The sequence below is a fragment of the Tamandua tetradactyla genome, chromosome 5 (genome assembly GCF_023851605.1).
Source record: "Tamandua tetradactyla isolate mTamTet1 chromosome 5, mTamTet1.pri, whole genome shotgun sequence".
Classification (NCBI taxonomy): Eukaryota; Metazoa; Chordata; class Mammalia; order Pilosa; family Myrmecophagidae; genus Tamandua; species Tamandua tetradactyla.
Genome location: NC_135331.1, coordinates 138,320,327 through 138,333,718, shown reverse-complemented (window position 1 = coordinate 138,333,718; position 13,392 = coordinate 138,320,327). Strand labels below are relative to the sequence as shown.

At 38.9% G+C, this 13,392-nt stretch overlaps 1 protein-coding gene across 2 annotated transcripts in view; it reads right to left on the bottom strand.

The window, feature by feature from the left end:
* LOC143682774 (uncharacterized) overlaps nucleotides 1-13,392 on the bottom strand; it is a 105,815-nt gene that overhangs the window by 44,003 nt on the left and 48,420 nt on the right. For both annotated transcript variants that reach the window (XM_077159264.1, XM_077159265.1), the window contains exon 4: nucleotides 2,234-2,304. In XM_077159264.1, coding sequence (XP_077015379.1) covers nucleotides 2,234-2,304 — 71 coding nt within the window. The remainder of the gene's footprint in view (nucleotides 1-2,233; nucleotides 2,305-13,392) is intronic.

The following is a 13,392-nucleotide window of genomic DNA, read 5'->3' as shown; positions in this document are numbered from 1 at the left end:
AGCAGCGAGTAAGGGTGAGTGTTATTTTATGTAGAATGGATGGAGAGGTCCTCTCTGAGTAGTGGATATTTCAGCCTCTAGAGCCAGTAAAGGGAAGGGAGAATCTGGAGGAAGCACTTTCCAGGCAGGGGTATGGCAACTGCAAAGGCTCTGAGGTGAGACTGAATGTGGCATATTCAAGTAACAGCATTACTGCTAGAGTGGCTATGTGGAGAGGTCAGGGGCAGAGTGATAAGTGTGAGAGGAGCCAGAATAATAAAGAAGCCAGATATTTTGTGGCCTTATATGCAATAAAAGGAAGTTTAAATTTTATTTTGGGTGTTTGGACAGGAAGCCATTGCACAGTTTTGAGTAGGGAAATACCATGATCTGTTTTGTTTTTGAAAGATACCCTTGGTTTTGAGGAGAAGCAGCTACAAGATGATAAGAGAAAGGACAGAGGGACAAGCCAAGGTTTCTAACTCAAATCCAGGTGAGAGATGATAGTGGCCTGGATCAGGGTCTTAGCAGTGGAATGAGGAAGAGGGATCAGATTCCATATAGAGTCAACAGGAATGGCTGCTAGACTGAATATGAGCAGAGTGAGATTGAGGAGGTCAAAAAGACTCCTAGGCTTGGGACTGAACAGCTGTGTGGTTTGTAGCACCTTTGCTGAGAAGAACAGAGCCCAAGGCAGAGTTTAAACTGGCCATCCATGCAGAAATGTCAAATACCTACTACATGGGTCAGAAACTCAAGACATACTGGAACTACAGATATACATTTGGATATTATTGACACTGAGGTATAAATAGCCCCAGGGCTTGATGAGGCCACCCATAGAGAGTATAGTGAGAGATGAGACCTGGTGGAGAGAAGGAAAAGGAAAAGGGAGAGATGGTTCATCAGGATCAGCCAGTGAAGGGGGAAGAGAGCCAGGGAAAGCGATACACTGAGAGATGGGCTTAGAAAATGTAAGGAAGAGTGAAATGATCAATTGTATAAATGTAGCTGAGGGGTATGTAGAATGAGGACCATGAATTAGCCCCTGGATTTGTTAAACTGTATGCCACTGTTAACCCAAATTGTTAACCTGCTTTACTGAGATACAGCTGTATGAGAGAAAGCTTATGTGGGAGTAGGTATAGGAGCTTACGGAAGGGAAATGGTGGAAAGAGAGTACATAGACAATTCCTTCAAAAAGGTCTATGATGAGCAGGAGCAAGAAGTGAGGTTGAAGAGAGACTCAGGGTCTGGGGGAGTGTGCTTTATAAGATTTTATAGTATGTTTGTATGCTGATAGAATGATCTAGGAGAGAGAGGGGGCACAGGAGCTAAATCTATAAGAGACAAGAGCAAATGCAGACTCGAGTGCAAGTAGAAAGTTAGACTTTAGGCAGGAAAAAGGGGCTGTTTATCAAGTTTTCCCTTAAGTAATTTCTATTTTAAGCTGATCTGAGATGTAGTTTATTCTTTAAAGTATGCTGACTCTCACTGCTTATTCAGGTATTTATGATGAAATGTGGGTGATCTGTGATCAAAAGAGCAAAGTAGTAATTGGTGAACTTGTAAACATGCTATGATGAATGCCTTTGAATCACCTTATGTGCAAAAGTAAAAAGAAAAACAAAAATTAAATCTGTTATATCAACCTTAAACGCAATTTGTTCTGTCAACTGAGTTCTTTAGGCATCTGTTTAATACTTGGTATGCATTTTTCCACATTCAGTGCACATTTCCATTTTACAGTTGTTCTCTACTTGAATGTATTACTGAACTGCAGAAGGAACCTATTGTGAAATAAACAACAGCTTGGAGCATTTCGTGGAAAGCCCCAGGCTCTGATTTGCTAACCTGTGGGGACAATCAGCTCTGCATCCTAGAAATCTGGTGGAGGCAGTGCTGTTTCAGAAGCACGGAGTTATTTAAAAATTTTTTTATTTTAATAAACACATTATTAAAAATAAAGGTTATTGGATATTTTGTACTTATATTACTTCTGGAAACTACATGGGGAGGGAAAGGCAGAAAAGTGTAATAATGGGAAAGTGTTTTAATCATTAGAACAGGTTGGTGTTGAGTACAACATAAGATTATTTGTGTTGGAGTCAGATAACGTCAGTCATCTAGTATGATAATTATTTTCAAAAACTTTGGCAGCACACGTTCATTTGTTTGAAATATCTCTCTTAAGCTCCTAAGCACATTTTCCCCATTTTTAAAGAAAGATAAATGAAAGTGTTACTTGACTCACCTTTTCTTTGACGCTAACACGCTCTCTTCCTGAAGCCTGTGGGTGCACTTGTCGCTCAGGTTGAGGGTAAGCTTAAAAGGTAAAAGAGGACATTAAGCAAATCTCAATGTGTCTTTGTGTAAATGGCCAGAATTACTTTCAAATATGATGACTGTGACCCTCTCAACAGGCCTTGGTGGCAGCGTGTCCACTTTGCAACACACTGCCCAGGGACCGTTGGGTGATACAATTCACTGTAGCCACAGAAGCCAAAGAGCTTTCCAGAGCTTCTTTGTTCCAACACAATCTCACAGCCATCTAAAAGCTGAAAATCCAAACTTATTAAAGGAGAACAAAATTAACCTAAAATTTTAGGACCTCATTAATGACATACAGCATTTGTGTGTAGCTCTTTCCTCTTGCAGACAACTCTGAGGTCATGTGCACAGAATTACATTCTGTGTTGGACATAGCGATCCTTCTTCCTATTTATTATCTCTATTGGGGATGGTGCTGGCAGTTGTACAGTGGATCATGCCGCACCTATTGCCAAGAGGGACTGGACAGCTGTTAATCATAAGTGTATTTAAGAACCTGGATGCCTATACCAAATAACATTTAAGAATACTCACACTTTCCATAGAGGATTATCTAAGAAAAGGGCTTATCTTACTGACATAGTAGTAGGTAAAGAAAGCCAACATTTGTTGAGAAACTATTAGCCTTATGACTGTTACTTTACACGTATTACTTCATTCCTTCAATAAGTTATTCAGTAATTCAACACATATTAATCATTTATGATATGCCAGGCATTGGGTGTGGCCCTGGAATAACTCTGTGAGCAAGGTCAACATGCTGCCTACCCATCAGAGCTTACAGCCTAAGAAGGAGGCAATGATAATGAACTTAATAACATTTGTTGACTGATTGATACTTCATACCCATTGTATTAAATGTCAATTCATCGCCACTTCACAGATGAGAGAAGGCTTAAGAAGGTGAAGTAACTCGCATTAAGATTTAAACCCAAGTCTTTTTGTCTCTCTGGTGACAGTTTGAATGCTAGTTCTGTGAATTAACAACCATGTAATTCTGAGTTTCATCTTTCTGTCTGAGTTTCCTGATTTTCATGTGCTATTTTCTTCCCTTCCTTAAAATCTCAGCTTAGACATCACTTCTCAGGAAACTCTTCCTTGTGGACCCTTCTCCATCTCCCCCAATTTTTTTTTTAGTGAATGTATTTTATAGTGCCTTTATGGCACTCCCTTCTCATAACTCACTGTAGCATAATTACCTGTTTGTTGCCTTAAAACACGAAAATTAAGAGCATGGACCGAGGAATCAACTAAGTTTTATCAGGTTTTGCTGCATATAGGTGATAAGTTTAACATACCTTCTGCTACATTCCTAAAATATGCCACATCTGTTTTGATTCTATCAAAGTTGGGAGGATGAAAGCGTGGTCCTATTTTATTCTGGTATGGGTGAGATTGCCTTTGCGTGAAAACTTAATAAAAGAAGCATAGTTAGCAAGAAGCCAGAGCAGTGGCTAGAGACGAAAGGCAAGATGAGGTTGCCAGTGGCGGGCAGGACTTTATAGGGAAGTGCAAAGAGCTCTACCCTCCTGCTCAGCGCCTCATACCTCCTGGCACATTCACTCAACACCTCAGTCTGCAGACTGATATATTTTTGATGAGGAAAAAGTTAGGGAAATCCTGGAGAGTCAAAACAGACAGAAGACACAGTTCTTCTATCCTGAATCAATGGGACCATTTGGGCCATAGCTTTGCCTTCCTGCACCAGGGTCCAATCTGGTGCAAATCAATATTTGTTGATGCATAATTTCATGGAGCAGGCTTGTGTTTTCTATAGCAAGGTTGTCCTCTAATAAGATGACCAAGCACGATTTTATAAGGCAAACAAATGAAATAAAACCTTCCAGACTACTACTGAAATGTTCCTTTTTTTTTTTTTTTAACTCCAATACAGAACTTTCAGTGAAATGACCTGACAGTTTTATGTGTTTCTTCCTGTTTAGCATGGCAGTAAGGGGTGGAATTTTGGCTTGTACTGTCTGAATTAGGGCCCACCATGACCTGTTGAAGTCACTTTCTCAAAATAAAGACAGACTTAAATAATAAGCTTTAAAAAAATCTTCCTAAACTACGACTTTATAGCATTTTTCTCTGCACCTGTGATTTTCTTTTTAATGTAGAGATTATGAAAATATAAAACTAATGAATTGTAACTGCTATGCTGTCCAGAATTTGGGTTATCTTTGTCATATGGAAGGATGTGTTATAACTTATTTGAACTGAGACTGTACTGGGGAGGAAAAACACAGAACATCCAAGGGGAACTAAGGTCACTTAAGAACAAGGTTTATAGGCTCTTTCTATTACTTAGCTAAAGAGGGAATCAAGCTGGAATGTCTTAGAGTGACTGCAGCAAGCCCTCTGTAGGACAGAGATCTAGGGGGTTTCAGGCAATCTGATCAATACTTGTTGAAAGGGCAGCTTTCCATTCAATTTTGAAAGTTACTTCTTCAATGTGGGAGAAAAGCATGGTGTCCAGACACAAAATGTAGCTGGACCAGAGAAGAGAAACCTGGCTATTAGATTGGAAGTGGAGCAGAGGGTAATTTTAGTCTAGAAGATGTCTCTGGGCTTTATATATTTACCTTAAAAATCAATTCAGGGGTACTAAAATGGAGGTCAATTCCAAGTTAAGGGCAAACTAAACTAGGGGAAATTATAAGTACTTTAAAATATACTTATTTCATCAACTTAGTAAAGTTAGGTTTGACTTTATTTAGTTCACGAAACCTAATGTGCATCAGTTTAGTCTGGTACTTACAAAGTAAGCAGCAGTTCTCCCGTTTTGTAGTTGCATCACCAGTGGTCTTTTGTCCACCAGCATCTCACATTTCGGAGTTGGATTTTTTTTTTATCTAGAGGCATCAGAGCTCAGCTCTTACCCTGCCATTCCAGTCATTAGGGTCTGTCACTTTAAGAAACCAGTTAATCTATAAAATGATACGATTTGCTCCTCTGTCTCTGCTAAATTATCTTGAGGTGCAGAAGCCCCGAGACTGTCCTTCCACTGTGAATGTAATAATGGCCTCGAGCAAAGTAAAAGGTACAGAGGAAAGAAAGAGGAATGAGGACGGGAAGCTTTCATTTTCTTTTTCCTCTATCACTGTTCCTTTTTTCCTGTACACCTCACCCTCCATTACCTTTTGCCTCCCTTTCAGAAAGTCTGCCCTCTAAGCAGATAGAAATCTATTCTTTGGCTCTGTCAAGTACTTAATAGGCTTGGTTTTTTATAGAACATTCATTTTTTTCTTTTTCTACAATGTGTTTTGAGATTTTACAATTTGCTTGTCCTTTTCTACTTATATGTTCATACAGACAGTCCTTGCTTTGCACAATATGGTGTTAACAGAACTCATGCCTATTGGTATCTTGTCCTTGCTTTATATGATTCTGTGAAACTGAGATTTGATCTGGATTAAGAGCCTCACACTTGACTGGGAGAATTCTTGCCATCAGACATAAACTCTCATTTTTTCATTTCTAAACCAGCCCATCCTTGCACCCATTTCTAAAGAAGGAAGTGCCCCTCTCCCCCAAATTAAACTCTGCATCCCACCCTCTTTTATCTTTCCAGGGCTTTGAGAAGGGAGAAGTGTTAAAGTGAATAGAAAGTTCAGTAGGAGAAGAAATCACTAATATTTCAAAATATCATCCATTTAACACAGTCAGTGATTTGCTACTTTTGCATTTCCTATGCCTGGCTCTCTCTCTTTGAAATACTGCTCTGTCCTTCTTTCCTTCCTTCCTCAGTCCATTCTTTCTAAAACTTTCTTTGCTGGCCGCTTTTCTGACCACCTCATGTTGAAGTTATTCAGGTTCCATCCCAGGCTATTATTTTCCATCTCTAACCTTTTTCCCCCAGTGATCCCATCAGTTCATATCACTGTAAACTCTCATGTGCTCGTCATTCCCAGCTTTCCACTGGAGCCCACATCTTTCTGCTGAGCTCCTTAACCTCATGTCCAAATGTCTGCCTGGAATCCCCTCCTTGAATATGCCTCACCTTCTCCAATTTAACAGATCCAAAATGGAATTCCTGATTTTTCCTTTTCCATATCCACCTTCTCCATCCCTGCTTTTCCCATTCATTAAAACCATACTATTCTTAGGTTATTTAAGCCAAAAATCTGGAAGTTGCTTCTTTCTGGTAAACCATACATCACATATATTAATGAGCTTCATTGATTTTACCTTGAAAAATATATCTGAAACTCCCCTTTACCAGTGTCCACTGTTCCCTTTGTGGTCCAGGCTTTCACCATCTTGTGCCTTCATGAACACAAAAAACTCTGACTGGTCTCTCTACTTTAACTTTCGCTTCTCATCCACTACCCAACCCCCATAGCTGCCTCCATATTTTCTCCAAATATCAGCAACAGGGATCTTTTCCATGATAGTCAGATAATGCTCCTCTGCAATGGCTCCTTATATTTAACATAAAATACAAACCTCCTCCTGGAATGTCCTTCATAATTTCACTCAGCTTCCCAGCCTACTTCTTTCCACATTTCCTTCATTCAGTTTGCTCAAATATCACTGGTAGTATGTGGAAGAAAAGAAGGAAGGAAGGAAGGGAGGGAGGGAGGGAGGGAGGAAGGAATATTCCTATTTTGTAATGAGGAACTAAAGCACAATATAATGTATTAAGTAAGTGGCAGGGCTGAAATTCACCTTCAGTTCTTTTTTTTTTTTATTAATTAAAAAAAGAATTAACAAAACAATTAGAAATCATTCCAATCTACATGTACAATCAGTAATTCTTAATAACATCACATAGTTGCATATTCATCATTTCTTAGTACATTTGCATCGATTTAGAAAAAGAAATAAAAAGACAACAGAATAAGAATTAAAACAATAATAGAAAGAAAAAAAAACAAAAACAAAAAACCTATACCTCACATGAAGCTTCATTCAGTGTTTTAACATAATTGCATTACAATTGGGTAGTATTGTGCTGTCCATTTCTGAGTTTTTATATCCAGTCCCGTTGTACAATCTGTATCCCTTCAGCTCCAATTATCCCTTCTCTTTTTTTTTTTTTTTTTAATTAACGGAAAAAAAGAAATTAACCCAACATTTAGAGATCATACCATTCTACATATGCAATCATTAATTCTTAACATCATCACATAGATGCATGATCATCATTTCTTAGTACATTTGCATTGGTTTAGAAGAACTAGCAACATAACCGAAAAAGATATAGAATGTTAATATAGGGAGAAAAATAAAAGTAATAATAGTAAAATCAAAACAAAACAAAAGAAAACAAAACAAAAACCTATAGCTCAGATGCAGCTTCATTCAGTGTTTTAACATGATTACTTTACAATTAGGTATTATTGTGCTGTCCATTTTTGAGTTTTTGTATCTAGTCCTGTTGCACAGTCTGTATCCCTTCAGCTTCAATTACCCATTGTCTTACCCTGTTTCTAACTCCTGCTGAACTCTGTTACCAATGACATATTTCAAGTTTATTCTCGAATGTCCGTTCACATCAGTGGGACCATACAGTATTTGTCCTTTAGTTTTTGGCTGGATTCACTCAGCATAATATTCTCTAGGTCCATCCATGTTATTACATGGTTCATAAGTTTATCTTGTCTTAAAGCTGCATAATATTCCATCGTATGTATATACCACAGTTTGTTTAGCCACTCTTCTGTTGATGGAGATTTTGGCTGTTTCCATCTCTTTGCAATTGTAAATAATGCTGCTATAAACATTGGTGTGCAAATGTCCGTTTGTGTCTTTGCCCTTAAGTCCTTTGAGTAGATACCTAGCAATGGTATTGCTGGGTCGCATGGCAATTCTATATTCAGCTTTTTGAGGAACCGCCAAACTGCCTTCCACAGTGGTTGCACCCTTTGACATTCCCACCAACAGTGGATAAGTGTGCCTCTTTCTCCGCATCCTCTCCAGCACTTGTCATTTTCTGTTTTGTTGATAATGGCCATTCTGGTGGGTGTGAGATGATATCTCATTGTGGTTTTGATTTGCATTTCTCTAATGGCCAGGGACATTGAGCATCTCTTCATGTGCCTCTTGGCCATCCGTATTTCCTCTTCTGAGAGGTGTCTGTTCAAGTCTTTTTCCCATTTTGTAATTGGGTTGGCTGTCTTTTTGTTGTTGAGATGAACAATCTCTTTATAAATTCTGGATACTAGACCTTTATCTGATATATCATTTCCAAATATTGTCTCCCATTGTGAAGGCTGTCTTTCTACTTTCTTGATGAAGTTCTTTGATGCACAAAAGTGTTTAATTTTGAGGAGTTCCCATTTATTTATTTCCTTCTTCAGTGCTCTTGCTTTAGGTTTAAGGTCCATAAAACCGCCTCCAGTTGTAAGATCCATAAGATATCTCCCAACATTTTCCTCTAACTGTTTTATGGTCTTAGACCTAATGTTTAGATCTTTGATCCATTTTGAGTTAACTTTTGTATAGGGTGTGAGAGATGGGTCTTCTTTCATTCTTTTGCATATGGATATCCAGTTCTCTAGGCACCATTTATTGAAGAGACTGCTCTGTCCCAGGTGAGTTGGCTTGACTGCCTTATCAAAGATCAAATGTCCATAGATGAGAGGGTCTATATCTGAGCACTCTATTCGATTCCATTGGTCGATATATCTATCTTTATGCCAATACCATGCTGTTTTGACCACTGTGGCTTCATAATATGCCTTAAAGTCAGGCAGCGCGAGACCTCCAGCTTCGTTTTTTTTCCTCAAGATGTTTTTAGCAATTCGGGGCACCCTGCCCTTCCAGATAAATTTGCTTATTGGTTTTTCTATTTCTGAAAAATAAGTTGTTGGGATTTTGATTGGTATTGCATTGAATCTGTAAATCAATTTAGGTAGGATTGACATCTTAACTATATTTAGTCTTCCAATCCATGAACACGGTATGCCCTTCCATCTATTTAGGTCTTCTGTGATTTCTTTTAGCAGTTTTTTGTAGTTTTCTTTATATAGGTTTTTTGTCTCTTTAGTTAAATTTATTCCTAGGTATTTTATTCTTTTAGTTGCAATTGTAAATGGGATTCGTTTCTTGATTTCCCCCTCAGCTTGTTCATTACTAGTGTATAGAAATGCTACAGATTTTTCAATGTTGATCTTGTAGCCTGCTACTTTGCTGTACTCATTTATTAGCTCTAGTAGTTTTGTTGTGGATTTTTCCGGGTTTTCGACGTATAGTATCATATCGTCTGCAAACAGTGATAGTTTTACTTCTTCCTTTCCAATTTTGATGCCTTGTATTTCTTTTTCTTGTCTAATTGCTCTGGCTAGAACCTCCAACACAATGTTGAATAATAGTGGTGATAGTGGACATCCTTGTCTTGTTCCTGATCTTAGGGGGAAAGTTTTCAATTTTTCCCCATTGAGGATGATATTAGCTGTGGGTTTTTCATATATTCCCTCTATCATTTTAAGGAAGTTCCCTTGTATTCCTATCTTTTGATGTGTTTTCAACAGGAAAGGATGTTGAATCTTGTCGAATGCCTTCTCTGCATCAATTGAGATGATCATGTGATTTTTCTGCTTTGATTTGTTGATATGGTGTATTACATTAATTGATTTTCTTATGTTGAAACATCCTTGCATACCTGGGATGAATCCTACTTGGTCATGATGTATAATTCTTTTAATGTGTTGTTGGATACGATTTGCTAGAATTTTATTGAGGATTTTTGCATCTGTATTCATTAGAGAGATTGGTCTGTAGTTTTCTTTTTTTGTAATATCTTTGCCTGGTTTTGGTATGAGGGTGATGTTGGCTTCATAGAACGAATTAGGTAGTTTTCCCTCCACTTCGATTTTTTTGAAGAGTTTGAAGAGAATTGGTACTAATTCTTTCTGGAACGTTTGGTAGAATTCACATGTGAAGCCATCTGGTCCTGGACTTTTCTTTTTAGGAAGCTTTTGAATGACTAATTCAATTTCTTTACTTGTGATTGGTTTGTTGAGGTCATCTATGTCTTCTTGAGTCAAAGTTGGTTGCTCATGTCTTTCCAGGAACCCGTCCATTTCCTCTAAATTGTTGTATTTATTAGCGTAAAGTTGTTCATAGTATCCCGTTATTACCTCCTTTATTTCTGTGAGGTCAGTAGTTATGTCTCCTCTTCCATTTCTGATCTTATTTATTTGCATCCTCTCTCTTCTTCTTTTTGTCAATCTTGATAGGGGCCCATCAATCTTATTGATTTTCTCATAGAACCAATTTCTGGTCTTACTGATTTTCTCTACTGTTTTCATATTTTCAATTTCATTTATTTCTGCTCTGATCTTTGTTATTTCTTTCCTTTTGCTTGCTTTGGGATTAGTTTGCTGTTCTTTCTCCAGTTCTTTCAATTGAACAGTTAATTCCTGCATTTTTGCCTTTTCTTCTTTTCTGATATAGGCATTTAGGGAAATAAATTTCCCTCTTAGCACTGCCTTTGCTGCATCCCATAAGTTTTGATATGTTGTGTTTTCATTTTCATTTGCCTCGAGGTATTTACTAATTTCTCTTGCAATTTCTTCTTTGACCCACTCGTTGTTTAAGAGTGTGTTGTTGAGCCTCCAGGTATTTGTGAATTTTCTGGCATTCTGCCTATTATTGATTTCCAACTTCATTCCTTTATGATCCGAGAAAGTGTTGTGTATGATTTCAATCTTTTTAAATTTGTTAAGACTTGCTTTGTGACCCAGCATATGGTCTATCTTTGAGAATGATCCATGAGCACTTGAGAAAAAGGTGTATCCTGCTGTTGTGGGATGTAATGTCCTATAAATGTCTGTTAAGTCTAGCTCATTTATAGTAATATTCAGATTCTCTGTTTCTTTATTGATCCTCTGTCTAGATGTTCTGTCCATTGATGAGAGTGGTGAATTGAAATCTCCAACTATTATGCTAGATGTATCTATTTCCCTTTTCAGTAATTGCAGTGTATTCCCCATGTATTTTGGGGCATTCTGGTTCGGTGCATAAATAATTATGATTGTTATGTCTTCTTGTTAATTGTTCCTTTTATTAGTATATAGTGTCCTTCTTTGTCTCTTTTAACTGTTTTACATTTGAAGTCTAACTTGTTGGATATTAGTATAGCCACTCCTGCTATTTTCTGGTTGTTATTTGCATGAAATATCTTTTCCCAACCTTTCACTTTCAACCTATGTTTATCTTTGGGTCTAAGATGTGTTTCCTGTAGACAGCATATAGAAAGATCCTGTTTTTTAATCCATTCTGCCAATCTATGTCTTTTGATTGGGGAATTCAGTCCATTAACATTTAGTGTTATTACTCTTTGGATAATATTTTCCTCTGCCATTTTGCCTTTTGTATTATATATATATCATATCTGACTTTCCTTCTTTCTACACTCTTCTCCATACCTCTCTCTTCTGTCTTTTTGGTTCTGACTCTAGTGCTCCCTTTAGTATTTCTTGCAGAGCTGGTCTCTTGGTCACAAATTCTCTCAGTGACTTTTTGTCTGAGAATGTTTTAATTTCTCCCTCATTTTTGAAGGACAATTTTGCTGGATATAGGAGTCTTGGTTGGCAGTTTTTCTCTTTTAGTAATTTAAATATATCATCCCACTGTCTTCTAGCCTCCATGGTTTCTGCTGAGAAATCTACACATAGTCTTATTGGGTTTCCCTTGTATGTGATGGATTGTTTTTCTCTTGCTGCTTTCAAGATCCTCTCTTTCTCTTTGACCTCTGACATTCTAACTAGTAAGTGTCTTGGAGAACGCCTATTTGGGTCTAATCTCTTTGGGGTGTGCTGCACTTCTTGGATCTGTAATTTTAGGTCTTTCATAAGAGTTGGGAAATTTTCAGTGAAAATTTCTTCCATTAGTTTTTCTCCTCCTTTTCCCTTCTCTTCTCCTTCTGGGACACCCACAACACGTATATTTGTGCGGTTCATATTGTCCTTGAGTTCCCTGATACCCTGTTCAAATTTTTCCATTCTTTTCCTGATAGTTTCTGTTTCTTTTTGGAATTCAGATGTTCCATCCTCCAAATCACTAATTCTATCTTCTGTCTCTTTGAATCTATCATTGTAGGTATCCATTGTTTTTTCTATCTTTTATACTTTGTCCTTCACTTCCATAAGTTCTGTGATTTGCTTTTTCAGTTTTTCTATTTCTTCTTTATGTTCAGCCCATGTCTTCTTCATGTCCTCCCTCAATTTATCGATTTCGTTTTTGAAGAGGTTTTCCATTTCTGTCGTATATTTAGCATTAGTTGTCTCAGCTCCTGTATCTCATTTGAACTATTGGTTTGTTCCTTTGACTGGGCCATATTTTCAATTATTTGAGCGTGATCCGTTATCTTCTGTTGGCGTCTGCACATTTAGACAGATTTCCCTGGGTATTGGATCCAAAAGTTTGGAAGATTTTTCTGTGAAATCTCTGGGTTCTGTTTTTCTTATCCTGCCCAGTAGGTGGCGCTCGTGGCACACGTTTGTCTGCGGGTCCCACCAGTAAAAGGTGCTGTGGGACCTTAAACTTTGGAAAACTCTCGCCGTCCTGGGGGTTCGCTAGCCGAAGCGGCTTGAGCCGGCCCGGGGTCCGAACGCAGGGAGGGTTGCTGGTCGCCGCAGCCAGGGAAAGAGCCCGTCCGAATTTCCTAGTCGGCCCTGGGCAACAAGCGTGGCGGGAGGGCGCCAGCGGCAGCGGCCCGCCCGAGACAGTGCACGTTCCCCGGGAGTCACGGGTTTGGAAGGGGCCTCCCCCACCTGTCACCGTTCTCCGCAGCCTGGGGGTTTCCGATCCAATTCTCTCAGTTGGTCCGGGGGCTGCGCATGGTGTGGGCGCCAGCCGCCTTGGTTTCAGGGGACCGCCTCTCCAATTCTCCCAGCCGGCCCGGGAAGGGGGAAGGGAGTAACTCCGGCTGCTTGCCACCCCGCCCGGTAAGGCCCGCGCGCCTCAGCGATCTCACCCGAGCTGCTTCTCTCAGCCAGCCAGCCATTCCAGGATGGGGTATGCTGTCTTTTTTATCCCTGTTGTGGGTTTGGGCGCTTTCTGTATCGTTTCTACTCCCCTAGTAGGTGTCCTGGAGAAGAAACTAAGATCCGCGCGTCTTACTAAGCTGCC